This window comes from Pelecanus crispus, chromosome 7 (genome assembly GCF_030463565.1).
Source record: "Pelecanus crispus isolate bPelCri1 chromosome 7, bPelCri1.pri, whole genome shotgun sequence".
Taxonomy (NCBI): Eukaryota; Metazoa; Chordata; class Aves; order Pelecaniformes; family Pelecanidae; genus Pelecanus; species Pelecanus crispus.
The window spans coordinates 34516785-34544391 of NC_134649.1; the positions used below are offsets into that span (position 1 = coordinate 34516785).

At 52.0% G+C, this 27607-nt stretch overlaps 3 protein-coding genes across 4 annotated transcripts; 1 reads left to right on the forward strand and 2 right to left on the reverse strand.

Annotated features, from left to right (window-relative positions):
* Positions 1-927: 927 nt before the first annotated feature.
* LOC104029341 (putative G-protein coupled receptor) lies at positions 928-2157 on the reverse strand. Its single transcript, XM_009480655.2, has one exon. The coding sequence runs from the start codon at positions 2155-2157 to the stop codon at positions 928-930; it is 1230 nt and encodes a 409-aa protein (XP_009478930.2).
* Positions 2158-4853: 2696 nt separating this feature from the next.
* Positions 4854-9630, reverse strand: PARP3 (poly(ADP-ribose) polymerase family member 3). The gene is made up of 10 exons (XM_009480654.1): positions 9448-9630; positions 9108-9233; positions 7441-7632; positions 6933-7068; positions 6452-6678; positions 6142-6294; positions 5923-6000; positions 5481-5658; positions 5141-5287; positions 4854-5023 (listed from the first exon to the last, which is right to left on the reverse strand). The coding sequence occupies exons 1-10, from the start codon at positions 9628-9630 to the stop codon at positions 4854-4856; spliced, it is 1590 nt and encodes a 529-aa protein (XP_009478929.1).
* Positions 9631-12220: 2590 nt separating this feature from the next.
* RBM5 (RNA binding motif protein 5) lies at positions 12221-27373 on the forward strand. Of its 2 annotated transcripts, none has more exons than XM_075714720.1 (24): positions 12221-12300; positions 12441-12900; positions 13276-13431; positions 15446-15515; positions 15996-16069; positions 18413-18496; positions 19077-19137; positions 19289-19354; positions 19506-19666; positions 20509-20606; positions 21072-21159; positions 21373-21450; positions 21539-21611; positions 22145-22230; positions 22566-22644; positions 22913-23004; positions 23542-23706; positions 24180-24326; positions 24407-24478; positions 24923-25102; positions 25304-25378; positions 25860-25957; positions 26036-26165; positions 26735-27373. In XM_075714720.1, the coding sequence occupies exons 1-24, from the start codon at positions 12284-12286 to the stop codon at positions 26858-26860; spliced, it is 2736 nt and encodes a 911-aa protein (XP_075570835.1). In that variant the 5' UTR covers positions 12221-12283; the 3' UTR covers positions 26861-27373. The 2 variants fall into 2 exon arrangements, with proteins under 2 accessions (XP_075570835.1, XP_075570836.1); XM_075714721.1 differs by having other exon boundaries at positions 12441-12598; positions 13271-13431; positions 21539-21614; positions 22148-22230.
* Positions 27374-27607: the final 234 nt, after the last annotated feature.

Below are 27607 nucleotides of genomic sequence, written 5' to 3' on the forward strand. Positions count from 1 at the left end.
GGGCTGCACGGGAGGGTCCCCAAGCCCTGCAGAAGCAATGAGACTGAAGGGGGACAGTGGCTCCTGGTCTGCTCCGGCTGCCACTGCCTAGGGGCACCCCACACAGCCCCCCCTTCCCCCCGCCACCCTGTGCCGCTGTGTCCACCCCAGCACACCCCTGGCCGGCAGCCCAGTTTGGCTGGTGTGTGGCACCACTAGCTGGGCTTCAGCTGGGCAGCTGTGTCCATAAACAGCCCGGCACGGACCCCCAGCCAGCCAGCATCCCCCCCCTGGAGGGGCAGGCCCTGCCAGCTGGGGGGACAGAGGGCATGGCCGGGCATAGCCATGGGCATCGCATGCTGCCACGCCAGCAGGAAAAACAGACACAGCCAGAGCCAGCCCTGCAGGTGCCGTCCCCCTGATAAGTACCGTGGGTGACAGGAGCTCCTTCACCTAGACGTTAGTTTTGGGTTAAACAGACAAGGATGCAGAGCTCCGCATCGGCTGGGTGGATTGCCTGGGGCCCTGGTGTTACTGGTGTTAGTGGTGTTAGCGGGGCCACTGCTCCTGGGTAGGGTGCAAGGGACCTCTGCTCTTCCCCACTGGCCATGAGTGGTCCCAGCAGGGTGACAGAGGTGCCCCCTCCTCTGCCCCCACATAGGAGCCCCTTGGCTTCCCGTTTCCCAAGGAGGGCCCATCCATGAAGCTGGGCTGTGCTGGTGGAGCTAGAGACAATCCCAGCCTAGAAAAGGGAGATGAGGCTTCCCCAGATCTGCTATCTTCTCTGGGAAGAGAAACTACCTTCTACCATAAACTCAGAGAAGAGGCAAAACCTGAACAAGGATCCCTCCAAACCCAAAAGGCTGGGTCCAAGCAGGTCTGATGGGACCCTGGCAGGTCCCCTGCCCACCCTCCTGCCCAGCACGTTGGGAGAGGGCCCCCTGCTCTTCAGCTGCTCTCTTCAGGAACTTGACCTGGGATGGGGAAGCCCATCCTGGTCTGCTCCAGCCTGTTCCTGGGGCTGGGGTTGATGCAACTGGCGTGGGTCTCCAGGGTGCAAGTTGCTCTCTGGAGGAACTGCAAGAAGTTTTCCTGGACAGAGGCCTCTGAGACGGAAAGACAGAGCTCCTGGCCCAGTGGCCGGTTGAGACAGCTGCGACGGAGCCGGGCCAGCTCCTCCCGGATCTGGCGGTTCAGCAGCCCGTAGAAGAAGGGATTGATGGCGAAGGAGGAGTAGGCAATCCAGGTGACCACCATCTCCCCATGCCCACCACCCACCATGCCAATGGTGTCAGAGGAGTGCAAGTGGAAAGCGAAGAAGGGCAGCCAGCAGCACAAGAACTGTCCCACAATGAGGACCAAGGTGAGGATGGCCTTGTTGCTTCCCAAAAAGCGCTCTGGCGTCAGCCTGGGCAGCGGCAGATTCCTGGTGGTGATGATGGTCACTTGGCTGGCAATGGAGTCGGATCGGTGTCTTGGTGCAGCTGCCTGTGCTGGCACAGGCACGTGCTGCAGGGATGCCATCCGGGCCACACGGTAGACACTGCAGTAGACAGCGAAGATGATGATGGTGGGCAGGACAAAGCAGACAATGCTGAAGATGATCACAAAAACCTTCTTGTGGGCCCCAGGGCTCCAGTAGACTGTGCAGCGGCTGGCGCTGGTGGCCCCATTGCCTTGAGGCCAGCCCACCAGTGCCAAGACAGTAATGAGAACAGACTTGACCCAAATGAAGATCACTCCGGCCACTGCCAGCCTGATGGTCATCTTGACCTCATACCTCATGGGGTGGACAATGTAGTAGTACCGCTCCACACTGATGATGGAGATGGTGAGGATGGAGGCACTGATGAAGCAGACATTCAGGAATATCAAGGCCTGGCACTCGGCAATGCTGTAGATCACCCTGTTGAAGCAGGAGGAGCTGGAGATGATCCCCAGGGGCATGAGGAAAATGGCAGAGAGGAGGTCAACCACACAGAGGTGGCAGACGAAGATGAACTTCCTGAGAAGGGGGGTTTTGAGAATGACTACCATCACCACGGTGTTGGCCACCAGGGCAGTGAGGGTGAGGAGGACCATGCAGAGGAGGCCCACCACCTCCTGGGCGATAGACTGCTCAGGGACGGAGAGTGGTTCCTGGCTGCCCGTGGTGTTCAGCCCTGTTCGGCTCGCCATCCCCCCTGAGGGCTAAGCCAGCAGCTCCAGTGCCTGGGCAGCAAGCGCTCTACTCCTGCGTCCTTTAGAAGGAAACCCCACCACAACCATGGCCACTGTCTTCTCCTTGCCTGTTGGAGAGGGGAGCCGGGCATGAAGGAGAAGGACCAAAATGAGGAAGAGCCACAAAGAAACCTGGAGATGACCTGAACACAACCCCCCCAAGATGCTGGAGCAGGGAGAGGTGCCTGGTGAGGTCACAGCACCCTACCTAGCCCAGGGCTGGTGCCCAGTCTGTTCCCAACCTGGCCAGGGATGGCACTGCCAGGACCTGTGGGCGCATGTGCCAGGCTGACACCCCATCCCCCTAACCCAGCCGCACCACCTTGCCCTGAGGAGGGACAGCATGAACCCGCCTGCCCCATCCCTGCTCCTTGCTCCGGCCGCGGGGCACCCCTGGGTGGGCGGAGGGGACACAGCGCACCTTTGCTCCTGGGGAGGTGGGTGATGCTCCCCTCCTCGCCGGGGTCCTTCTTGCCAGCGTCGCTCCCACAGCAGAACAGGGGCTGCCGGCCCCCGTGCAAGGCCACGCTCCCCCTTCCCTGCGCCCCGTCACCCGCTCGTCATCCTGTTTGCCTGCAGCCCGCCAGCTGCGGATGGCACCAGCTGTCACTCCCCGGTGCTGCCTGCACTGCCTGCACTCGTGGCGGTCCCACAGGGACAGCTGCTGGGTCCTAGCAGCCGGCGGGGGCTTGGGAAGGGGGGAACCGGGGTCCCCGAGCTCTGTGCCCCCCACCGGCATGGCTACCTGCTGCGCCAGGCCTGGTCCTTCTGCAAGGACAGCTCAGCCCCGAGGTCCCCAGGGCTCAGGGGACAGACCTACAGGCAGGTCCGCAGTGTCACCTCCCTGCAGATGCATGGATGCTCCAGAGCATCCATGGGGCATTGGGGTAACACAGCCAGGAGTTGCCCTTCCCTGGCACCCTGGGGACCCGGATGCGTGCTTGGGGGGCACACGTTAGTGCAGAGAGGGGCTCGGCACGGGCGCCAGTCTGGGGCAGGGCGGCAGCCACAGCACCAAGTGTGTCACCAGAGGGGGGGCTGGTGCTTGCCCTCTGGACGGATGGATGAGCTCCCCCACGCCCAGGCAAGGCAGCACATCTTGCTCATCCTCTGTAGGTCTGACACCACAGCGACGGGCATGAGCCGCGTGCCTTGCTAAGGTGACGAGGCTACCTGGCTCGCAAAGCCACCAGCTTTCACCTGAAGGTTGCCAGCACTGGATGGCCACAACAGGCTGCAGCCCCTCCAGAGCCACCGGTTGCCAACCCACCACCACCCTTTCCCGCTCTGCACCCGCCTTGCCAGGCAGGAGAGCACCAGCACCACTCGATACAAGGCACGGTGTTTTTATTCATGATCAAACAGGCTCTGTCCCCACACCAGCCTGTCCTTTGCCAAGCCCCAGGTGGGGTGGCCAGAGAGTCTGGACCACTGTGCTCCAGGCTGGTGGGCATCACCAGCTGGTGCTGGGATGGGGCCATGGGGTGCTGTGGTGGTGCATCCCCCCACTCCACCTTTTCTTTCTTCAACCGCTTTATGACTTCAGGAATTCCTGCCAGACCACAGCCTCGTGTAGTGAGTTGATCAGTTAGGTGCCCTTAATTGTACCAGAAACTTCTACATGGTTGAAATGGAGACCAGACCTATCCTTATCAGAAACTCCTACATGGTTGACACGGGGAGCGAGAACAATCATTTACCCCGACAGCCTTCAAACAGAGCTGTATCATCGCTACTGGAATTCCAGTAATTACCGACCCAGACTGTGGCTTGATGGAAATTTACTGATGACTAAAGCCAATCATCTCACGATCCTATAAAACAGGAGTCCTAAGTGAGGCCCTTTGAGCTCTCCTGGACTGCAGCGGGCTGCACCAGCATCTCCCTCTGAGTAGGACACCTCTCAGAGCTAGCAAACTCTTAAAGTTTGCTAAAATCAGAGGTCTATTGCTGAAGACCGACGATGGAGCCTGGGCTGAAACCCTTCACTCCTCAAGGCTCAACCCTCATCTGTTGAGAAATGCCAAGACATTCGACGTGGATATTTCACTGAACTTGAGGGGAATTTTTAACAGGTATACCTTTATATATACTTATATGTATTCATGTCTCTGTGTGTATGCATGTGTGAATCAATTTTAGTAGTCTGTAGATGTATGATTTAATTACAAAGTGAGTCTTATACTGCTGTGTTATCCTTATTCACATAAACCATTGACCAAGTCTGAGACTAAGGTTGGACCTAGCCTCACCTAGACTCCTCTCTGAAAGGAGTTTAGAAAGCACAGGGGTCTATTCTGAACCTCATGACTCAACAGGAGGATCCTCCTTATCCCCTGCACACATGATCTCTCTGTGAATCATTCCAACTCAGTGTAACTTAATTTTCCTTTATGCACTTCTACCATGTAGTAATAGAGTGAACCTTGCCATCTTCGAATCCTGAACTAAGTCACTGTTTTGATCAATTTTGCCTAATCACTTTGTTAATCAATGATGACTGAGTGCTATTAGAATATCGCAATCAAATCCTGCGGTTTGCCACAAGTAAATTCTAAACTGCTACTAAATCAAACTGTGTAAAGTCACTCATTCACGATAACATAATCAGCAGGATTCATAAATCTGCACTCATGACAGGTGCCCGGGCACCCTCAGAAATGGAGCTGGACAAGGTAGCGGATCCGGCACTGGCTTTCTTGGTAGATGACGTACTCGCTCTGGCTGAAGGAAGAGTCCTTGTAGGCGGACACGGGGATGGGCTTGCCCTGGCACACCAGCACCTTCTTGCCATCCAGCAGCATCTCCTTATCCAGCGCAGGGTCTGGGCAAGAAGACACCCCCCACCACCACGTCAAGCCCAAGACCTGGCCTCTCTTCCCCCCAGCCCATGCCCATCCCAGCCCCACAGACCCCACACCCTCTCCTGCCCCAGGCTCACCTGGCTCCGTCTGGCCACAGGCCAGGACGCTGTCGTAGCCAGCAGGTGGCTGGCACAGTGTGGGGTCATCGCAGGTGATGTGGTAGGACTTGCCCAGGGCCACCTCTGCCAGGAACATGATGCCAACCTTCTGGGACGTGTAGCCCACTGCCATGGGAGAAGGGGATGGAGATGATGGCACCAGCCCTGGTGTTCCCATCTGGTTGTGCCCAGGCCACCCCGGCATGCAGGGCCTGGCTGCCATGGCAGGGAAGGGGCTTAGCGTGCCCAGCAGCTGCCTGACAGGGGGTATGCAAAGGCAGCTGGGCTCCCGCAAACTCTGTGGGCCCAGGACCCTCACCGTAGCAGGCTGACTTGCTGTTCTCGGAGGCGAAGTAGATGCCCTTGCCCACGCGCCCACCCGAGTGGGGCATGATGCGCAGCCCACTCTTCAGGATGGCCACGACCACCGCCACGTTGGTGCCATGCCAAAGCAGGCGCCGGTACTCCAGGAGGTCGTGGACTTTGAAGCGCTTGTCCTGGTGAGGTGTAGAGCTAAGGGCTGTCCACAGAGGGAGACATGGGTCCCCACGGTGGGAGACTGCCACCCAACCCACCCCCAGCCTAACCCCAGTGCCAGGCTGGAGGGGCAGGGGAGCGGGTACTCATTTGCCCCTGGCCAGCTGGGCTCAAGCCCCCCTGGGTGGAGATGCCTGGAGCCCTAATGCAGACAAAACTCCTTCTTGGGGTGCAACCAGGGTTTCCCCAGTGTGGGACAGGGATAAGCAGCTCCTTCTTCTCACCTCACCATCTCGGGCCACACACCAGATATTGAGGATGTGGAATTTGCGCCCAGTCTGTGTCACGTAGTTTTGGATCAGCTGCCAGAGAGGGAGGCAGAAAGGCAGTGTCACCACAGGCAGCCATCCCAGCAATGCCCCTGGGGCAGTGGGGACCTTTGGGGTGCCCGCAGGTGTGGCACAGTTGCTCCTGGTCACGGGGCACAATAGCACAAGTGGCACCTGGTATTCCTGGGAAGCTGGGTCCAGCAGGGAGAGCTGACAGTTGAGCAGGGCGTAATCCTGATCCAGCGGATGGATTACTTCCTCCTCCTCCTCCTCCTCCTTCACCTTCTGTGCCTGCAGACTCTGTGCCACCTCAATGTCGGCCAGCACCTGGCAGGCACAGACCAGGGACATCATCACCGCCTGTGCTGGGCACTGTGCCGGGGGGACCGGGGCAAGCCCAGCCTCCTGCCAGCACCTCCCTGCCCCACAGGCAGAAGCCCTCCTTGGGGAGGGATGCCACCTGCCAGGTACCCTGGCATCTCACCAACAGCATGTCCTTCTTGGCACGCAGGAGGTCGGCGGAGTTGATGGGGGGTGGCCGTCCCCGCCCAAAGTTATGGGGGATGATGGTGTAGAAGTGGGAGGAGAGGTCCTCCAGGTAGTCAGTCTGGGGGGGCTGCTCCTGCAGCGCCGCCTCCAGCTTGTCCAGTGCGTCGAAGCCCCTCACAATCTGCTGCTTGCTCAGCTTCCCCAGTGGCATCTTCTTCACATCTGGCCAGGGGGACAGCGGAGCATGCAGGTGAACCCATCCACCCTACTTGCCCCACAGCTACTTCCAATAACCTCCAGCACCACCACGGGCACATGCGGGCACCTGGCATGAGAAGTCCACTGTCCCACCAGGTGCCGGGCTGTCAGCGGGGATGCTCTAAAATCCACTGGCACCTCTGCCCCATTCACCTCCCCACCTGCAACCCACAGCCACAGCCCCCAGACCCACCCCATGCCACCCCATCACCTCCTACCGATATTCATGGTCTGCATGGCATCCCGGAACATGTCGCTGCTGAAGATGAGGGACACCAGGTCCTGCGTGGCTTTATCCAAGGTGCAGGGCAGCACCCGCTGCTTGCAGACCTTGTCCCCATCCATGCCATCCACCTGCAGACCCCCAACATCACCGTGCCACCTGCAAGCCCGCGGCAGGTTGCAGGGGCATGGCACCGGGGCTGCCCATCTCAGTGGGGAGAACTTCGCCCCCAGGCAGCAGAGCAACAGGCAGGTTCTGCCTCCTCTTTCCATGACCAATGCCACACAGACACCCATGGTTCTCACTTGGAATGCCCTCCCACTCCACCTCAACCCATTAGCCCCAAATCTCTGTCCACGGGCTGTTTCAGCTCACACCCAGACCCCTCCCAAAACCCACCCCATCCTGCTGACCCACTTGGATGTCCTGGTGCCCACTGGGCCAGGGGTGGGATGTGAGGACCACCCCACCGACATGACACCCCAGCTGCCCAGCACACTCACCCTGAGGGCAACCTCCACCTCCTGCCCAGTCCCTGGCTGCACCTCGATGAGCGTGTACTTCCCTGGCTGGGCAACGAAGTTCTCCCTCGCCGCCCAACTGTTCTTGGTCTTCTCCCGAAACTTCTTCTCAAAGTCCTTTTTGGCGGCCTCCAGGGAGGTGTAGGGCATGAGCTTGGACTGGCCCACCTCCCCCTGGCAGTGGATGGCAGTGGTCAAGACCCCCCCTGCATCCCTGCTCCACCAGCCTCATGCTGGGGGAAGCAGCCTGAGAGCAGGGGGGCTGAGATGGGGGGGTTGCCAGGCACCAAGTAGGAACGTGCTAAACCACTAGCACCAGGACTGGGGGTCCCTCCAGCTCGGGGACACACCCCAGGACTCCTTGCTGGGGTGTCAAGTTCACTCTCACTGCAGTGACAAGGTGCCATGTCCCCTGGCCAGGCTGACCCCCTTGTGTGGGGGTAAGTCCTTGAAGCTCCCCCAATAAGGTGCTATAGCAGGGCCACTTGGTTGCTTGCTTTAGGACTGGGAACAAGGCATGGGGACCACCAGGTTCATCCCCAAACCTTGGGGGTCCCAAAGCAGGGTGGGGACAGCTGTGGTAGGGGGGATGAGCAGTGCCGGGGTGGACTGCCCAAAGAGTTGTGGTGAATGGAGTTAAATCCAGTTGGTGGTCAGTCACAAGTGGTGTTCCCCAGGGCTCACTATTGAGGCCAGTTCTGTTTAATATCTTTATCAATGACCTGGACGAGGAGATCGAGTGCACCCTCAGTAAGTTGGCAGATGACACCAAGTTGGGCAGGAGTGTTGATATGCTTGAGGGTAGGAAGGCCCTGCGGAGGGATCCGGACAGGCTGGATTGATGGGCCCAGGCCAACTGTATGAGGTTCAACAAGGCCAAGTGCCGGGTCCTGCACTTTGGTCACAACAACCCCATGCAACACTACAGGCTCGGGGAAGAGTGGCTGGAAATCTGCCGGGCAGAAAAGGAGCTGGGGTGTTGGTTGACAGCCGGCTGAACATGAGCCAGCAGTGTGTCCAGGTGGCCAAGGTGGCCAACAGCATCCTGGCTTGTATCAGGAATAGTGTGGCCAGCAGGAGCAGGGAAGTGACTGTCCCCCTGTGCTTGGCACTGGTGAGGCCATACCTTGAATACTGTGTCCAGTTTTGGGCCCCTCACTACAAGAAAGACATTGAGGTGCTGGAGCATGCCCAAAGAAGGGCAACAAAGCTGGTGAAGGGTCTAGAGCACAAGTCTTATGAGGAGCAGCTGAGGGAACTGGGGTTGTTTAGCTTGGAGAAAAGGAGGCTGAGGGGAGACCTTATCACTCTCTACAACTACCTGAAAGGAGGTTGTAGTGAGGTGGGTGTTGGTCTCTTCTCCCAAGTAGTTAGTGGTAGGATGAGAGGAAATGGCCTCAAGATGCATCAGGGGAGGTTGAGATTGGATATTAGGAAAAACTTCTTCACTGAAAGGGTTGTCAAGCACTGGAACAGGCTGCCCAAGGAAGTGGTTGAGTCACCATCCCTGGAGGTATTTAAAAGACGTGTAGATGTGGTGTTTAGGGACATGGTTTAGCAGTGGACTTTGCGGTGCTAGGTTAACAGTTGGACTCAATGATCTTAAAGACCTTTTCCAGCCTAAACGATTCTATGATTCTATGACTCACCACACGGCCCCAGCGGTTCCAGACACTATAGGTACCATCGTGCTCAAGGAGCTGGATGATGTAGAACTTGTTGTTGTTGGCACTGATGTTGGTCTGGTTCAGGGTGCAGTTGTAGTCCTCATAGACCTACAGCAAGCAGCATGGCCCAGGCTGGCACCTGGGCAGTGGTTGGGGATAGGGGGGTGCAGACCTGTCCCAGCAAGGATGCAGGGGTGGTCTGCAAGAAAAATTGTGGCTGGCACTGTGTCAGCATGGTGGGGGCTGCCCTGGGACTCCCCCCATCCCTCCTGCCCACATCCCCCCATCCCAGCCCCTCTGGGTACCTCAGCCCTGCTCTCACCCGAGCGCCCGGTGCTGTGCTCAGGGGGCACAGCCCATCAATGGTGGCAGGAAGCTTCTCCTTGGATGCTGTTTTCAGGGCTGCCAAGGTGGAGCTCCAGGTGTCATCCTCCTCTCCCCGCTTCGCTTTCTTGCCCCCGACATCTGGCTGCTTCAGGGGGGCTGCATTGCGCTTGGAGGCCATGGCTGAGCCACACCCGTGGGGCCAGCACAGCCTTAATCTCCCAGCAAAATCCTCGGGTAGAGCAGAGTGGGAGGAGAGAGATGATGAGCTGCCCTTCCGGGAAAGTCTGGCTGGGATGTGCCTTGCTTTCCCCACATCTCCAGCCCACAGCCAGGCTGGAAAGGGGGGTGGGACCTCTCCCTCCAAAATGTCTCAGCCTTGCCCCTCTGCTTGAGGTGGGGGCAGAGCCCCTCAGCACCCTCCAGCCCCCAAGGGAGCCCAAAAGGGAGACACAGCCCAGTGAGGCGGAGCCAAGGGGGAGCACGGGGTGGGGGGGACGTCCGCTTGTGCAGCAAACTCATGTCAAAAGAGCTGGAAGAGGACGAGGGTCCGCTGGAGGGGCGGAGGAAGCCTGGAGAGCCCTGTGTGCCCCCCCCACACACACACCAGCGACCCCCAATCTGCAAGAGTGTGTCCCCAAGGCTGCCCTACCCCTGTGCCTCCAGGGACGTGTAGGAGAGGAAAGCATGCAATGCCCCCGCCCCGCCCCAAACATGCAATGCCTCCTCAATCACCCCCAAGCCCAGCGAAGGGGTGCAGCACCCCACAGGGCGAGGGCATGGTGCTTTGATTTGGGCACGGGGCGGGGGGCTCAGGCAGCCCCTCATCTCCTGTGCCCCCCTGGTCCCAGCCAAGCAGAGGGTGCCGGGGTCAGCAAACGGGGCAGCAGAGCAGGGAGTGGCCATGTCCTACCTGCTCCCGCTGCCTGAGGCTGGTGAGCCCAGCACCAGGCACAGCCGCTCCCTGTCGAGGAGCCTTTGGGCAGGTCAGGCACAGTCCCAGGCAAGAGCAGGCAGCAGCCAGCGATGACAGCAGAAACAGCTGTCACGCCCCTGGGTAGCGCATGCACCCTGTGGCAGAGCCTGCCTGCTTGCCAGGCGGTCCCAGGACAAGGGGTGACCCTGCTGCCTGCTGACCCTCCAGCCAGCCCCCCTCCACCGTGCTCTGGGACAGAGAAAACAGTCTTGAAAGGGTTAAAGCCTGCATCATTTTGCATGTTAAATCTCCTTTCTTGGGTCCCTGCCAAACAGGCAGGGCTGAGGATCAGGCAGGGAGGAGGACCAGACACTGGCATTTGAACGCGTTTGGAAGGGTTCGCAGCAATCGCTGCATTTTCCTGCCTGCAAACTGCCTTGCTGTGAGGTGCACGTCCCCAGGCAGGAGCAGCTGCGCAGCCAGTGGGGATGGGTGGTGAGGGCAGGAGGCAGAGCTGCCCTTCCTGCTGGGGACGTGGAGGGGACGATGCTGCTGGAGCCAGAGCATCCGTGGCTTTGTAGCCCCCAGGCTCGGCCATGTCAGCCTGAGGCAGCACAGGTGAGGGGACAGCCCTGTGTCCTCCCTCAGGGGCAGAAAAAGTGGTTTAGTTTTACTGAGCCAGGTACTCCCCCAAAGGGACTGCAGTCCACGGAGGAGCCCACGCTGGGGTGGGCGAGATGAGTTAGAAGTAAGGACTGGCAGGAGGAGACCAGAGGCTCCCACTCCGCGTGCCACCCGCTGACTCACCAAAGGGATGGGGACGACTGAATGTAGGGTGGCAAGAACACAGGGAGTGGAGACCACGAGCGGGAGGTGGGGGCTGGCGTTGAGCCTGGGGAAGGAAAGGTGTTTCTCCGAGCACTCCCTTTTCTTTATGTCTTCTTTGCTTCCCCATGCCTGGATCTGTAGGTAAAAGGGCTCTTCCATGGGCCCCCCACCCCCTCCAGAGGTTCTCCGCTTCCCACTTCTGTAGTCAATGGCTCAATGTCCAAGTGGAAACCAGTGAGAAGTGGCGTCCCTCAAGGGTCTGTACTGGGACCAGTACTATTTAATATCTTCAACAACAGAGACAGTGCAATCGAGTACCCCCTCAGCAAGTTTGTGGGTGACACCAAGCTGAGTTGTGCAGTTGATTTGCTTGAGGGAAGGGATGCCAGGCAGAGGGACCCTGACAATCTGGAGGAGCTGGGGTTGTTCAGCCTGGAGAAGACAAGGCTCCGGGGAGACCTTACTGTGGCCTTTCAATATATGAAGAAAGTTGGAGACTTTTTACCAGGGTCTGTAGTGACAGGACAAGGGGCAACGGTTTTAAACAGAAAGATGTAGATTAGACATAAGAAAGAAATCTTTTGCGGTGAGGGTGGTGAGACACTGGACCAGGTTGCCCAGAGGAGCTGTGGATGCCGCATCCCTGGAGGTGCTCAAGGTCAGGTTGGAAGAGGCTTTGAGCAACCTCATCCGGTGCCAAATGTCCCTGCCCACAGCAGGGGGGTTGGACTGGATGATCTCTGAAGGTCCCTTCCAACCCAAACCATCCTGTGATCCCATGATCCACAGGAAGGCACGGGGAAGCGGGGAGAAGCCTAGCCGGGAGACTCGCTCCCAGGCGGGGCGGCGGAGGGGCCCACGGCCGCCCCGCACTACAGCTCCCGGCCTGCCCCGCGGCGGGCGGCCGCCCCTGCGCCTGCGCACCGCTTGGAAACTTCCAGGCGGCGGGCGCGCTGCCTCCTGGGTAGAAGACGGTCAGTCACCTCGGCGCCATTTTGTGGCGAGGGAGTGAGGGGTTGCGCGCGTGTGTTCGGCGCCCTGCGGTGGCGGTTAGCGCTGCGCTGCCTGCTTGCGGATCGTGGACGGCGTCATGGGCTCGGACAAGCGGTGAGCGCGGGTGGGAGGGTGAGGAGAGAGGGGAGGGGGCGATGGAGAGAGGGGAGGGGGCAGGCGGCCCCGCGGGTGGGCGATGGTGGGGGTCGCGGCGGGCTCTTCTCGTTCTGAGTTCGGCCCGGTGTGCCCCGCAGCGTGAGCAGGACGGAGCGGAGCGGCCGCTACGGCTCCATCGTGGAGAGGGAGGACCGTGATGAGCGGGAGTCCCGGAGCCGGCGCAGGGATGACTATAAGAGGTCCAGTGAGGAGCGCCGCGGTGACCGCTACGATGATTACCGCGACTACGACAGCCGGGACTACGACAGCCGAGACTACGACAGCCGCGATAGCCGAGACTGCCGGGACTACGATAGCCGGGACTACGACAGTCGCGACAGCCGGGATTGCAGGGACTACGACAGTCGTGATAGCCGGGACTGCCGAGACTACGACAGCCGGGATTGCCGTGACTACGACAGCCGAGACAGCCGGGACTACGATTGTCGGGACTACGACAGCCGGGATTGCCGAGACTACGACAGTCGCGACAGCCGAGACTACGATAGCCGAGACTATGACAGAGACTACGATAGTCGCGACTATGATAGCCCTGAGGTAAGTGGGGTGGGCGAGCTGGGCCGGAGCGGTGGGTGCCGCAGCGTGGGGCAGCTCTTTTCGCCCTGGCGGGGAGGGAAGGGGCCGGGGTGGGCGCTGGTGGCCTCGCCCCAGCCTGGGGTCCCGGTACGAGCCCTCCTGGGGCCGGGGAGCCCGGTCCCCGGTGCCAGGGTTGGCATCCCGGGGGTTTGGTAGGGTGCAGGTGGGGGGGGCGGCGGTGTTTGAGCTCCGTGTTCTGCTTGAGGCTGTCAGGACCAAACCTGAGAAAGATGCTCGTATGGGGAGTGGATGTTTCTGTTTTGCTTTGTTTTTATGGCATTGCGGGGGCACGGTGCTAGAAATTGTGGTGGTTAATTCTGGGCGCCGCTTTCTCAGAGGGAGCGGGAGCGCAGGAACAGTGACAAATCAGAAGATGGATACCATTCCGATGGCGACTACGGAGAGCACGACTACAGGAACGACATTAACGATGAGAAAGAAAGCAAAACCATCATGTTGCGTGGCCTTCCCATCACAGTTACAGAGAACGATGTAAGTAGCCAGGAAGGGGCTTTGCTTTTCTTGCGCCACGGGAAATCTGCAGCTTCGTGTCGGCAGGTCTGTGTGGTAGTTGCTGCTGCCATTTTGTTGAAAGCTGCATCATGGTGGCCCCCTCTCCAGCTTGCTGGTTGCACTGCCATTTTGAATCCTAAAAGGATTTAAACTGTCACTGTTGAGTAACAGAGGTCAGTTGAATGTTAAGCAGTTTCTTTTAAATGGAACAACCTGTGAATAGGCTTTTTTCATGCATGTTTGCATGCTTTCCATAAGAGTGGATTTTAAACTACCTGCTCTTCTCTGTTTTGCTGTAGGAGGGAAGAGGCAGATTTTTTTTTTTTCTCCACCCCTCCTTTCCCCCCCTCTGGGAGAGCAAGGGAGGGGGAGAGAGGAGGTACTTTAGTTTTCCGGGTCTTTATTGAGGCCAGAAGCTCTGACTGGTGGGGTTACACACGCACTGAGCTCCTCAGCTAAGTATGGCCCTGCACAAAGCTGCTTTGTGCGTGTACAGCTGTGGAAGTCATAAAATGGCTGCTGTGGAGCTGATGGAGCAAGTACAAATGAGCTTGGTACAGGATTATCTAACTTTTTTTGATAGATATTGAAGGTGATCAGCTTTGAGCTTGCTTTTTTTAAATTATTTTTAATTTTTTTTTTTTTCATCCTTGCTGGATTATTTTGATTACCGAGGTACAAGCCTACAACTCTTGAGGGGTAGGGGGAACCCTGTAAAAGCCAAGCTGTTCCAGTTTGTTTTCAGGCAGACTCCACCTCTGCCTCCAAAATCTTTGTGTATTGATTGCTAACATGGAGAATCCTTTTGTGCTATTTCTGCAATGGATTTTTTTTTTTTCCTTTTTGTCTTGATTATTCACTACCCTCCTAACTGTCAGTGTTCTTTTTAATCATCGTGTGCTGGTCTAATATTTTTGTAAGTGTTTCATAAAGTGTAGGCTCCTGCATCAAAATAAGACAACCCAGTTGGACATTACACAGAACATTTCAGAACAGTTTTTGTTTCTGAAGTATTAATGTTGTAGCTTTACAGTTGTGCAAAGAACTGTAGCGTAATTTGTGGGAAAGTTTAATTCTGGGCTCATCTTTAGAGTGTAGATGATGCATCTTGGAATTACTAGTTTTCTTAAGTTACCGTTACTTCGATGCTTCTGATTGTGTACATATTTTTCAGCTTTTTCCATTTTTTTAATGAAAAAAAGCTACTTGCACTGAAGAGGTCGGTTCCAGTCAGCATATAAACAGGCAGCTTTACATCAGTTTTGAGTCTGCTGAGCAGCTCTGTCCTATGTAATGTAGTTCTGTAGGAGCTGCTGAAAAACCTCCTTTTGTCTTCTGCTCTGACATTAAAAAAAAATCATTAACGTTTCTTTTTCTTATATGCCTCTCCACAGTAATGTACGTAGCCTGTGCCACAACTTTGTTATGGCTTTGTTATGGCTGAAGAACTGACGTCTCTTTAGCTTGTTCTTTGATGATACATTGTTCACAAATGTGTCCCCTGAAAAACAGAAGGGGAACTGTTAAGAGAATGAGAATTGTGGGGTGAGGCTTAAGAACACATACATCATGGAGCCTCGCAGTATAGTGTTCTTGTTTTCCTTTGCTAGGAGTCAGGGGTATTTAGATGTGCAGGGAGAAGGATGCTAGCAGGTTTTTTTTATAAAAACTTTGGAGCAAGCACAGTATTTGCTCAATCTTGCACAAATAACCTTGGAATACAAGAGCATAGTGATTCAGATTCTGGAGGAATCTGTGGTCTGAGTGAAGATGACAGTTGTTTTAGTGTAGCAAAGGACAGTGTGGGTTCTGTGGTGCTTGTTAGTCTTCTGTTAGGTTCTCCCTAAAGGTTTTCTTTTTCTCTGAGCTAGCATTGAGAATTTTATGTTTCTGTGTACCTCTTGCATGTACTGTAAGGTAGGTTGCTTCTGTGACTGTCCCAGCTGTCTGCCAGGATACGAAAATTTAACTGTCTGATTAAAATCTCATGCAGATTCGGGAGCTTATTGAGTCCTTTGAAGGTCCTCAGCCTGCAGACGTGAGGCTGATGAAAAGAAAAACAGGTGAGAGCTCTTAATCCAGTTTTTGACATCGCCTTCCTCTTCCCCAGCCCAAAAGAGTATCCAGAATTGTCCCCAAACTGCAAGCACATGCAATAAAAATAAAAAAAAAAAAAAGGTTTGCCATGGCTAAGGAATGTGGCTTTTTGGAAGACTTTTAGATAGCTGGTCAACATGTTAAAAGAAGTCTGCAGGGGGTTTTGTTAACAGGTATTGGTAAGTAATACTAGTATAAACCCATTTAATAGTATGTAGTCTGTTGCATGGTTACCTTTAAACATGGATTCAAATCGAGTGAAATGTAGCCAGTTAAGCGAGCTTGGTTCCTTGCCATGGCAAAATAACAAGCAGATCCCAGCAGTTGACGTCGCATTTGTAAAGCTGCTTTGTCATGAAGTAATGAAGCAGTTGGAGAGAGATTCACCTGTTTTAAAGGAACTGACTAACACAAGTATCCCGTCTATATCTGAATGCTGTCTCTAGGTGTAAGCCGTGGTTTCGCCTTCGTGGAGTTTTATCACTTTCAAGATGCTACCAGCTGGATGGAAGCCAATCAGGTTGCTTCACTCACCAAGTCTAGATATTCCTGAAAATGGAACAAGTCTGTACAGTTTAAAAAAAAAAAAAAAGGAAAAATAAAGGTGGAAGGAGTGGTTTGTTCCATAACAGTGATTTAAAAGAATGAAAGCTTTGTATATATTAAAATTTGTAACAGTAGGAGAAAATGTCAGGTGACATTAGGAGAGAAAATTGGCTATTTTGGTAAAATGTGCCATTGTTTTACATTACTTGGTATCGGTTTAATTGGCTCATGAAAGTTTAGCAAGTAGTCCTTAAAAAATCCTAACTTTTCTCCACGTGACGTTCCCTTCTCTGTTGCCAGAGAAAGCACCAGATCTCTGCATTACATTGGTATTAACCCTGAAAGAGAAGTACCGGTTCATGGCAATAGTGCATTACTTCAGTTAAAGGGGGAGAACTGGCTCTTCTGGAGGAAAAGCGTGTTTATTCCAACTAAATTTGGTAGAAAGTGAGTTCTCACATATGTTACGCTGTGTATTTTGGCTTTTTTGGATTATGACTTGATAAGGAGCCAAAATGCTGTGAGAGTCCTCTAGTTTCTTTTGCAATGAGATTTTCCTGTTGCACTACAGTTCAATTGGCTTTTGGTCCTTTTTGAATATTCATAATCTGTTTTAACAACAGAACTTTAAAAAACACTCTGAAAGTGAGCCAAAGGGTATCAAGCTTTTTTTTTTTTTTAAAAAAACAACTGAGTATTTCATGTGAAGGTCCCTGGGCACCATGAGGAACGGTGTTCTGCTCTGCTCTGTTTGTGTTATGCATAAAGAAATGGCACCGTAATGGGATTCACAGGCAGTTAGTTCCAGCAGATGGAAGTTGTCATGTGCCTTATGCTGGAATAGGGTTTCACGTGTCCCATACTATGGGTGGTTTCCCCAGCTAGAGAGCAGCGTTCAAATTCTGTTTTCCTGACATGCTGCTCGTTAGGGTTCGTGGATGCAGTGGAAAGGTTTATATTGAGAAATTAATGCTGAGCATATTTTCAGAAATGAGATAATTTTAATATATACAAAGCTGTACTGATGCATAATTTATTGAAACATATTCAAATTCACTCCAGTAACCAGCCACCCTAGTAGTAGGGAAAACGTAGAATCTCCCCAGCAGCCCGGTTGCTGACTGTTAGATGAAAGAATGATGTATTGCAACTATGCCAGCAGCTTTGTTTCTATGTGTGCATATCCAGTGAGTGCTGGGCCCTCCAACCCTCCCTCCTGCCGGTAGGAGAAATGGCTTTGCCCTATTTAGTTGTGCAGAATGTGAGAGCCTTATTCATGCTACGTGCTAGACCTGTGTCAGACCCTGTTATCAGAAGAGCCACTGGTCCTGGCACTTCTGTGGTACCTCTGCAGTAGGCCAACCTGCTATAAAAATAGTTCTATTAAAATGTCTGGGGTTTGGCCACTAATCTGCACTTCCTCGGACGTACTTCCACCTGTTTAACTAAAATACGTTGATGGCCATGTTTTGAAAGGGCATTCTGCATACCCGCGCTTGGCAAAGCGTGAGGCTGAGAATCAAGGCTTCTTAAATAAATGTAAATTCCTAACTCCTCTGAAGTCAGAGTGAGAGGATGTGCTGAAAGCATTATGAACTTTTCCTACCCCTGGAGAAGCTTCATTTGCAGTTTAGTTACTCATTTTAGAGAGCTCCTGCCTGAATGAAGAACACAAACCTCTTGTGCAGGCTTCCAATTGAACTGATGCATTAGTCAAAGGAGACCACTCTGAGTTATATTTCAGTTGATGGCACTTGTAATCCAGCCTCCAAGAAGTCTAAGCAGGGTCCCTTTGGGAGGAATTACTGTATTTTCAAAGGGACACTTCTGAAGAAAGTGCTTGGAAAAGTAATCCAAATGTGGTTGTTAAAAGGTCTGGGGTGTTTGGAGTAGGGGAAGAAGTGAAGCAGTTACCTAAGGACATGTTTAAAAAGTCGCTCAGTGCTATAGCAGAAGTGAGTAGAAATGTGGGGGCAAAGAGACTCCTAAAATGTGTTAATCCTGAACGCAGCAGGTTAGGACTTTGTCTCCTTCGAGACACTTCCTGGTTCCATGTCAGCGTTTAGTGTTTGGCAGCTTTTTCAACACTCCCTGATTCCGTTTATCTTTGCTCCACATCCCATTCTCTTACTGCCCTCGTCCTCCTCTCTGCAGGATTGGATGGGCAGGGTGTAGGTGGCGGTGGTTGTCCTCCACATCCTCCCCATATGTTGTCCATTTAATTCAGGAGCACTGATTCCTCCGAAGGGTGCTCTGCCATGGGAAAATGGACATGTGTGCCTCGATACAGGAATAATTGAAACCACTTTTTTTGCAGAAAAAGCTGGTGATTCAAGGGAAGCAGATTGCGATGCACTACAGCAACCCCAGGCCTAAATTTGAGGACTGGCTTTGCAACAAGGTACAGTGCATGTTTGTATTGGAGGGAGTTTGTCTTGGCATTGGTGCTCTTCACCAGCTTAGTGGTTTGACCAAAGCGATAACATGATTCAGACCCGCTTGTACTGCTGGTCTGTATGACATTGTAGGAATATTGAGACACGGGAATGAAAAGGTTTTGTAGCTCTGGCGGCAAAGTAAATGGAGTGATAGAGGTGTTGTGCCAGAAGACAAGAGATTGGACAGTGGGCTGTACTAGAATATGAAGTCATTAGGTGATGACTAATCTAGCGTTGAATTGCTGCTGGTCTGCTACGTACTGCTGTGCGCTCCTTGTTTGACACACACACACACACATCCCCCCCCCCCAAGTGGAGATGATGTAGTAAGAAAATAAGGAGGGCTAGGAAAAAGGTAGTGGGATGTTCTGAAAAGCAGTTGTGATATGGACAAGGGTGGCTTTTGCTGTTCTCGATTTTTCTGGTGCATTTAGCTTCGTTGTGGTACTTTGTATGAATGTCTTGTTTTCACTGTTGTACAGCAGATGCCAGGGTGGTTACAAATTACCTGAGTTCTTATTAGGCCTCTCTTGTTCCTCTTAGTGCTGCCTTTACAACTTCAGAAGGAGGCTAAAATGCTTCCGCTGTGGAGCGGACAAATTCGGTATGTTACATTGATTGCTTTGGCTGTGTTTGATCTTTGGGGGAGACTATGTAGGAAACAAAGTTCACTGTGGGTTCTAGGCTGGCTTGTGAAACAGGGTTTGAGTGAATGAACCCTATTGTAACTAAAGTATTTTCCTCTTCCAATGAAGATTCAGAACAGGAGGTGCCACCTGGAGCAGCAGAAGCCGTTCAGTCTGTGGATTATTACTGTGATAGTAAGTTATCTTTTGACTTACTGTATAATATGAAATGTAAACACAGGTACTGTGTACACTTCCTGTACCTCAGACTGCCCACTGAAGAACTTGAAGTACTCTGGAAAGCTGTTATGCGCACAGCTAATGTCATACTTTCTTTTCTCCTCAGCCATCATTCTCCGAAACATTGCTCCTCACACAGTAGTGGAATCCATCATGACCGCCTTGTCTCCATATGCGTCTCTGGCAGTCAATAATATCCGTCTTATCAAAGACAAGCAGACTCAGCAAAATAGAGGCTTTGCGTTTGTGCAGCTGTCTTCTGCCATGGTGAGGGTCTTACTGATGTGTTGGAGAGAAACAGCTTGTTAATGTGCTTCTGTGGCTGAAGCATTTAGTGCCTTTGAGGTGTCTGAAGGACTGCCCCAGTTCACTGAGGGCTAATTGGCACTCAGGGTGTCAAAGCCTTTCATCTTTAGGTGCAGTTCGGAAAGAAGGTGGTAGGATGTTGCGAGCACATTGGAAAGCTATTTTCATAGCAGGGTGCTGTTCTGGATTGAAGGCTAGCTTCACACTTGGATCACAAAAGTAATAGTCTAGGATCATGTCTTGATCACAGAAATTAAGGGCTGGGTTATAGAATGTGTGAGAAGGTGCACAGAATTGGGCTGCTTTCACCTTGAGAAAGGGGAAGAGGGGGATCTTGCTGCTCTCTGGAGCATCCAGTGGGAGGGCATAGGGACAGCAGAGACCTTGAGGATACACAGGGTTAGGAATGTACACAACAGCCATAAATTGAAACATAAGAAATTGCGGTGAGGTACAAGGAAAACCTCTCAACTGTGAGTGGAACAGTTGTTGAATGAAAACAGGTGCCTGATCTCAGTCTCACTGGCCTCCCGTTTGGAGTAATTTGGGGCAAACATCTGCTTTATAAAGCTGGGGTTTTAGAACATGTTTAATATTCAGTGACAGAGGGAAACCCACACTGTTTGCACGCAGGCTGTGATCGGTCCCATTGTGCTCTTCTAAGTGTGTATAGTATGAGGAGATGGAGGTGTTCTTACAGCTTTGGCTGCTTTCAGTGGCGCGTATGTGAGAAGGTGGAGCTTTGGGAACTTCTGAATCCTCAGTAACCTACTTTTCATAATAAAGTGTATTTCTTGTTGTAGGATGCTTCTCAACTGCTGCAGATTTTACAAAGTCTTCAGCCACCGTTAAAAATCGATGGCAAAACAATTGGTGTTGACTTTGCAAAGAGTGCCAGAAAGTGAGTTTTGATAGCAGTTGTTTATTTCACCTTCCCTCCCTCCCCCCAGCCCGTTTATATTAAGGATTTGTTGTTGTCACCCGGGCTTTTAAGATTACTGTCACTCCAAAGTTTTCATTCCCCTAAGTATCTTGTGTTGCATGCACCCTGCTCTTCATTGTGTGTGAGGAGAGTGAAAGCAGTGTTTCCTACCACCCCTATTTCCAGTCCTCTGAAGATAACATCATAACTGCTTGTGTACACAGCACGTTTGTTTCCTTGGAAACCTAGTGACTTGCTCTTGACTGTACAACAATGAATCTAAAGTTTTTACTTGCCAAGCAGTGCTTTGGCTCATTCATTATAATCAGAATGTTTATAACTGCTAAGAAATCCACGTGTAAGGGCAGGCTCTACCCCCTTGCATAGGGAGACACTTCAGAGAAAAGCGGTATTTACTCAGATGTGTGATTTTTGTGGTTACAGAGACTTGCTTCTCCCAGACGGAAACAGAGTCAGCGCCTTCTCTGTGGCAAGTACAGCCATTGCTGCAGCTCAGTGGTCATCCACTCAGGTATGATTTGGAGGCTGTTGCTCATAGTCCTGCTTTCCTGAAAATGAAGACGTAGAGCATGTAATTTCACTGCTGGCCATGTGCTTGGTTGCATTGACCAAAGCTGCTATGACTGATCTGCTCTGACAGTTAGGCTGGAGCCCAAGCAATGTTGAAATTCTTAAATGCTGTAACTTACCTGTCCCTGACAAAAATTGCCTGCTCGAATTTCAGCCACAGACTGGAGAGGGCAGCACCCTTGACTACAGCTACCTGCAGTCAGGACAGGATGGCTACACACAGTATGCTCAGGTTAGTAGTGGCAGTTGTGCTCTAACTGGTAGGTTGTTGTAATTTGGGCATCTGCTCATCTTGCATTGTCATTCATTTCCCTTTGCAGTACTCCCAGGACTATCAGCAGTACTACCAAAATCAAGGAGGAGTATTAGACACAGATTCAGCTACCATATCAGGTAGTACTTCCAACACGTGGGAGATGCTGTTGTTTGTAATGATAATTTTGCAATAGTGGTATTTTACCTTAGCCTTTATGTTAGTTTGCTGGGAAAAGGGAGACTTGGCTCATTTTGCTCTCAGGATATCTGAATGAGTACATGTTACTAGAGATCCATAACAAACTCGTTCAAGTGGGACCTCTAGTCTGCAAGATGAGAGAGCGGCTTCTGTTTCAGACTGTTGACAAAAAAGCCTTGAACTCACGAGAACTGCGTAAGCAGCTCTAGACAAATTTTCAGTGCTAGCAGCTGTCAGAGGCCAGGAATCACTGACTTTGGGAGCAGAATATTTCCTCCTGAAAAGGAAACTATTCCTTGCCTGGGTAAAAAATACCCACTGTGTATCTGTCTCCTTTTGAACACTTATTGCCTTGTTTGGCTGCTGGAGCTGGAATTAGGAGCTGAAACTGTAAACAAAGTAATTTTAGCCCGAGGATGAAGTACTGTTCTACAAATTAGTTGGCTTATCCATTATTGCTCTCTGTTGGCAGGAGCTCCGGTCACTACCACCACAGCTGCAGTTGTGTCCCAGAGTCCTCAGTTATATAATCAACAGACAAACTCACCTGACTCTCCGGTAATTACAGCACTAATTACTCCTTGCTTTTAACACCAGGGTTATGTAGGATATCTGGCTTAGCTGTGGCCTTTGCTCTTTGAAGTGGGTGGTACAGCAAAGCTGCTGAGTGTCTACAGGTTAGTCACAGTGCTTGTGGTCATAAGTCATCTGCCATTTCTTTTCTGTGATAGTTTTGTTCTTTGTTAAAGGCGAGTGCTAAGTGTACTGGTGAAGAGGAGCTAGCTGTTGCATGAGTGGTGTAGGCTGCTCACGCCTTGGCTCACTGTCCTTGTTTTCTTGCACCTCGGTAACAGATTTTCTAATTGAGGTTCCTGGTTTTGGGGTTTTTTCAGACACAATCAGCACCGCCTACTACTAGCACTCAGGCACAAACGGCTCCCCCGACTGGCGTAGTGCCTGGAACCAAGTACGGTAAGCAGTCCGGAGTTGCTCTTGGGGACAGGTATCTGTCACTGTATAGCAAGAGAGAGACTTGGCTTTGGCTGAGTGCTCTATCACCATCTGTCAGTGGTGGAGCTGTTTCTGGGGAGTGTGTTCTGCACGGGTGATTAAGAGCCCTTTACAGGCATGCCTGCCGTCGTGGCTGCTAATTGTCTCAGAATTTTACTTGAAATGGAGGAAGGTACCTGTCTGAATTTGACTGGAACGACCATGTCCCACACTTTAATTTTTTTTACAGCTGTCCCTGACACTTCCACCTACCAATATGATGAATCTTCAGGATACTATTATGATCCTATAACAGGGCTCTACTATGATCCTAATTCCCAGGTAAACACAAGTTCTTCCCACTTGTCTTAACTGTTAAGGTCCATTAGTTTCCTATCTCTCATCCTATGAGTGAAATTAGCTTCCTGAGGTGCACAAAATACCGAATGTAGCATATAACTCGGCAGTGTGCCTAGGGCTGGGACTTGACTTCCCTCTGGTATAGCCCTGAGTTTTTCTCTCCTTCCCTTGATTTTCCTCCCAGTTTGGCTCATACAGGATTAGCACTTGTCACAGACACTGTAATTGGGCTATTTCATTGCAAAGTATGCCCAGCTCTGGGCTCCAGTGGGTCATCTCTTGGGAGAGGCAAAAGGTTCTCCACAGCACTGTTGGGCAGAACGCCTGTGTTCAGGACAGAGGCTTCAGCCACCTCGTGCCTTTTGACTCCTTTGCAGAGTCTACAAAATTTGTTTGGACTCTGTAAAATGCCTTCCCATTTGATGTGGTAGTCTGAATCAGACAGCTTGCTTGTGTTCTCCCTTGGACGCTTAGCTTGTATGAGGCGTTTAACCGTCTGGCTCTTCCTCTCTCCGGCAGTATTACTACAATGCCTTAACCCAGCAGTACCTTTACTGGGATGGCGAAAAGGAGACTTACATGCCTGCTGCGGAAGGTATCACATACCAACAAACAGCTACCACAACCACCACCAAAGAAGTGAAGGAGAAGAAAGAGAAGCCTAAGAGTAAAACAGCTCAACAGGTAAAAGATAAAATGGGATCATAACTGGGCTGAAGTCTTCTGTGGAATGGGATAATAGTTATCCTTTTTCATGACAAAGGAAATCCTAGGTTATTTGGTGGGGTGCATGCCTGCGGATTTGCAGGCATTGTAGAGGGCTGAGGAGAGGGGGAATTCACAAGGTTTCAGTGCAGAAATAAGCTCTGCATAGGAGGAATGCATATGGAATCATGCCAGGACCAGTAGGAGTATAACTGAGCTGTCACTTAGAGGATTAGATTGATAAGAAGGTTCATACAGTAAAACAAGCAAGCTGTGCGGTATCTTTGAACACTGTGTACAGGGAAACAGCTGCACTACATCCAGTGTCCTGTGATTTAAAAATAAAAGGTAGTGGGTTGCCTTATTCTGGAAACGGTATGCAAGATTGAATCTGTCATAGGAGCTTGATAGCTGCAAGGGGAGCTGTCTGAGCAAACCACTCTGCATTTCAGATTGCTAAAGACATGGAGCGCTGGGCAAAGAGTTTGAACAAGCAGAAAGAGAACTTCAAGAATAGCTTCCAGCCACTGAGCACCAGGGAGGAAGAGCGGAAAGAGTCGGCGGCTGCAGATGCAGGCTTTGCCCTCTTTGAGAAAAAGGTGAAGGTGCTGGCAGTAGTGTGTAGTGGGGTGTGGTATGGCAGAGGGCTCGGTGCTCATGGCATTCTTGTCTCATCCAGGGAGCTCTGTCTGAGAGACAGCAGATCTTGCCAGAGGTGATGAAAAATGGGGATGATGAAAATCCGCTGAAGGTGAGTATGAAATACCTGACAGAGGCATTCCCAAAGGTTACTGGTAAAGCACTTTAGAGGAAGTCTAGCAGATACTTGCTTTCCAGCCTGGATTTCCACGGCATCATCTGTAAAGGGTTGTGTGGTTACTGGGGTCTGGTGCAAGTGCAGTAGGCTGGGTGACTGAGACACACTGAGAAAAGCTGTGATTTCTTCTAGCCTCAAGAGCCCAGTTGAGGTTTTGAGGTTTCTAAAAACTCTGTAGTCAGATTATTGTTTGGCTAGTGGGAACTAGGTCTTGCAGCCACTGTAGGGGTTCTTCTGAATTGCATTTCATTCTTAGTAACGAGAGTGATGCCTCTCCTGTGCAGCAAACACATCTACGGCCTCTGTTCTCTTTCTGGGCTCTCCTCTGAACTGTGGTGACACTGTTGCACTCCCTGTAATGCCGTCCTTCCTTTCCAGCGTGGCCTTGTGGCTGCCTACAGTGGCGATAGTGATAATGATGAGGACTTACTGGAAAGAATGGAGAATGAGGAAGAGAAGCTGACTGACTGGAAGAAGATGGCTTGTCTGCTGTGTAGAAGGCAGTTCCCAAACAAAGATGCTCTGATTCGGCACCAGCAGCTGTCGGACTTGCACAAGGTAGTTGCACTATGCTGTCAGGAAGGTACTTGGTTGCCATAATTCAGCGTGTACACCAAAGCCATGATGTATGTTGCTGTTTGGAAAACTGTCGCTCTTAAAAATAGTTGCAGGTGAATTGTTGCTCCCCCAGAACTCAGCTACTTACATTAAAAGAGCTGTTGTGTATTTTATGTTAATGTGAATCTCTTCTTGTTTCAGCAAAACATGGATATCTATAGGAGATCAAAGCTTTCAGAGCAGGAACTTGAAGCCTTGGAGCTGCGTGAGCGAGAGGTCAGTGTTGAGATGAGCAAATGAGTAGCTAGTGGAAAACTGCACAGATGATATGTTGAGCTCTCGTCCTGACACACGTCACTCGAGATAATCCTTGTAAGCCAACCCCTTCTTGGGTCAAGGTTCAGAGCTGTCCTGTTCATGGAGAGAAGTGTCCCATGTGCCACAGCTACTGCTTAGCAGGGAAATGTCCTTCCACCTCCAGCTCAGGGCTGCCAGATTGGGACCAGAAACCTTCAAGTAGCAATCAACAGCTAATCCAGCAGGTGCTGGGGCCGGGCTCTTCCTACCCCAGTGCAGGTTCTGATGTGCTCCAGGGACTTGGGTTTGAGGTTCTCCTTCCTGTGGTGTTAGTCAAGCCATGTTTTAGCAGGCTGTAGCGGACAGCTTTCTATAATAGCAGCCATTTAGCTTACTTCTGTAGCTCAAAGGTGAAGAAAAGTGTCTTTAAATCAGTACTAAATCTGGTTTCCTCATGCAGATGAAGTACAGAGACAGAGCAGCTGAGAGGCGGGAGAAGTACGGCATCCCAGAGCCCCCTGAGCCGAAGCGCAAGAAGGTCTATGATGCTGGCACAGTGTATGTATCCAAAAGCTCTGCAGCGATTGCTCCAAGACATAATGAGCAAGTCTGTTAACTGATCTCTTCTTCCTGCAGTAATTACGAGCAGCCCACCAAAGATGGCCTTGACAACAGTAATATAGGCAACAAGATGCTGCAGGCCATGGGCTGGAGGGAAGGCTCAGGCTTGGGAAGAAAATGTCAGGGCATCACAGCACCCATTGAGGTGAGTAGAGATGGATGCTTCCTTGATGAGGTTTGGTGCCTTTTTTTAATCCAGAAGCACTTGCTGCTGAAGATCTCTTGGGGAAGAAGCTGTGCCATCCACAGCAAAGCTGCCTCTGTTCACATCAGCTCCTGCTCCTGTTTGTCCCGTCGGATGCTAAAGCTGGGACTGGGCCAGGCAGGGCTGCGCCTCCTTCCTGCAGAAGTCGGCTCCTGAGGCGCTGTGGCAGTGGGCTGGCACTCGAGCTGCGTGCCCTGGTGCTGCTTAGAGCAGGCTGCCCTCCCTCCAGCTGTTGCTTTCCCTGGGTTTGTGTGCGCTCTGGGTTCCGCTGTTAGGAACTGTGTTCTGTGCAGTGTCATTTCAGCTGCTGTTGGGGTGGGGTCAGAGCGGTGTGAAGCCAGCAAGCATGGGGTTTTGTGTGCGGTCTGATCTCCCGGTGTCAGCATTTGTGGCTACATGGGATCCCGGGGAGTGTGAGAAGCTGGCTGGCCTGATGAGTTTGTCCGTGGTGTCCTGCCTGGTGGCGTGGCCTCCCTGCAGAGCTGACGCATGTCTCTCTCCCCTTGCAGGCCCAAGTACGAATGAGAGGAGCTGGCTTGGGAGCCAAGGGCAGCTCCTACGGTGTCTCCACTGCAGATTCGTACAAAGACGCGGTGCGGAAAGCCATGTTCGCTCGCTTCACAGAGATGGAATAACGCGCTCTGGCCTGCAAAGCGCTTGTTAGCCAGAACTGACTGTTAAACTCTCTAGCCTTGGTGGCCTGGCTGTATTCTGGTTATGGTTTAGAGTTGACCATTTCATTCCCTTGGACTTTTTTCCTTCTCGGCATGCAACACTTCCATGAGCAGATTGTCCGAACTGCCACAACTTCATGCTGGAGAGCTCCCGGTTAGACCAAAGGGGATGATGATCTTTATACGGTCCTGTATATAATGTAATGTATTTTGTGTTTGGAGCGTGTTGTCCAGATGCCGCTCCTGCCCTCCAGAGCAGGGGCAGGACCTGTTAGCTGTGGTTTCACACCGTCTCTGCTCTTTTGTTGTATTGTCTGTCTGGGGTTTGTTTTTTGTTTTGGGTTTGGTTTTTTTTTTTTGAGAACTTTCCTGTACATTTTGTATGATACATCTTTGTATAGACTTTTTGAAGACTTTGATTCTAGTTGCCAGTTTGGCTCATTTCCAAAAGAAATACATCCAAAAATGATCCTATTTCTGTTTCTCAGTGGGTGAATGAAGAATAAGTTGCCAGTGCTGCTTGTCCTTTCTGTGGTTCTGCCTCTTCCTTGATGAGACTTCATCCTGGAGTCTCTCTCCTCCATGCAGCACTGCACTTGCCTGCTTCCTTTCATCCCTGCGTGGTGCTGTGCCTTGTCCGAGCGTCTTGCAGCTTCAGCGTGGATGCTGGCTGGTGGAGGACCAGGTCTCCTTGTATCCCTTCCTGCT

What these genes read in the sequence shown, in the direction of transcription:
- LOC104029341 (XM_009480655.2), bottom strand. Translation starts at nt 2,157, where the DNA reads ATGGCGAGCCGAACAGGGCTGAACACCACGGGCAGCCAGGAACCACTC.
- RBM5 (XM_075714720.1), top strand. An exon ending in GCGACTATGATAGCCCTGAG is followed by an intron (nt 12,901 to 13,275) that starts GTAAGTGGGGTG and finishes CCGCTTTCTCAG; the next exon opens with AGGGAGCGGGAGCGCAGGAA. An exon ending in AGATTCAGCTACCATATCAG is followed by an intron (nt 21,612 to 22,144) that starts GTAGTACTTCCA and finishes CTCTGTTGGCAG; the next exon opens with GAGCTCCGGTCACTACCACC.
- PARP3 (XM_009480654.1), bottom strand. Translation starts at nt 9,630, where the DNA reads ATGGCCTCCAAGCGCAATGCAGCCCCCCTGAAGCAGCCAGATGTCGGG. An exon ending in AGGTGGAGGTTGCCCTCAGG is followed by an intron (nt 7,069 to 7,440) that starts GTGAGTGTGCTG and finishes GGGGGTCTGCAG; the next exon opens with GTGGATGGCATGGATGGGGA. An exon ending in CAGCAAGTCAGCCTGCTACG is followed by an intron (nt 5,288 to 5,480) that starts GTGAGGGTCCTG and finishes CTCCCATGGCAG; the next exon opens with TGGGCTACACGTCCCAGAAG.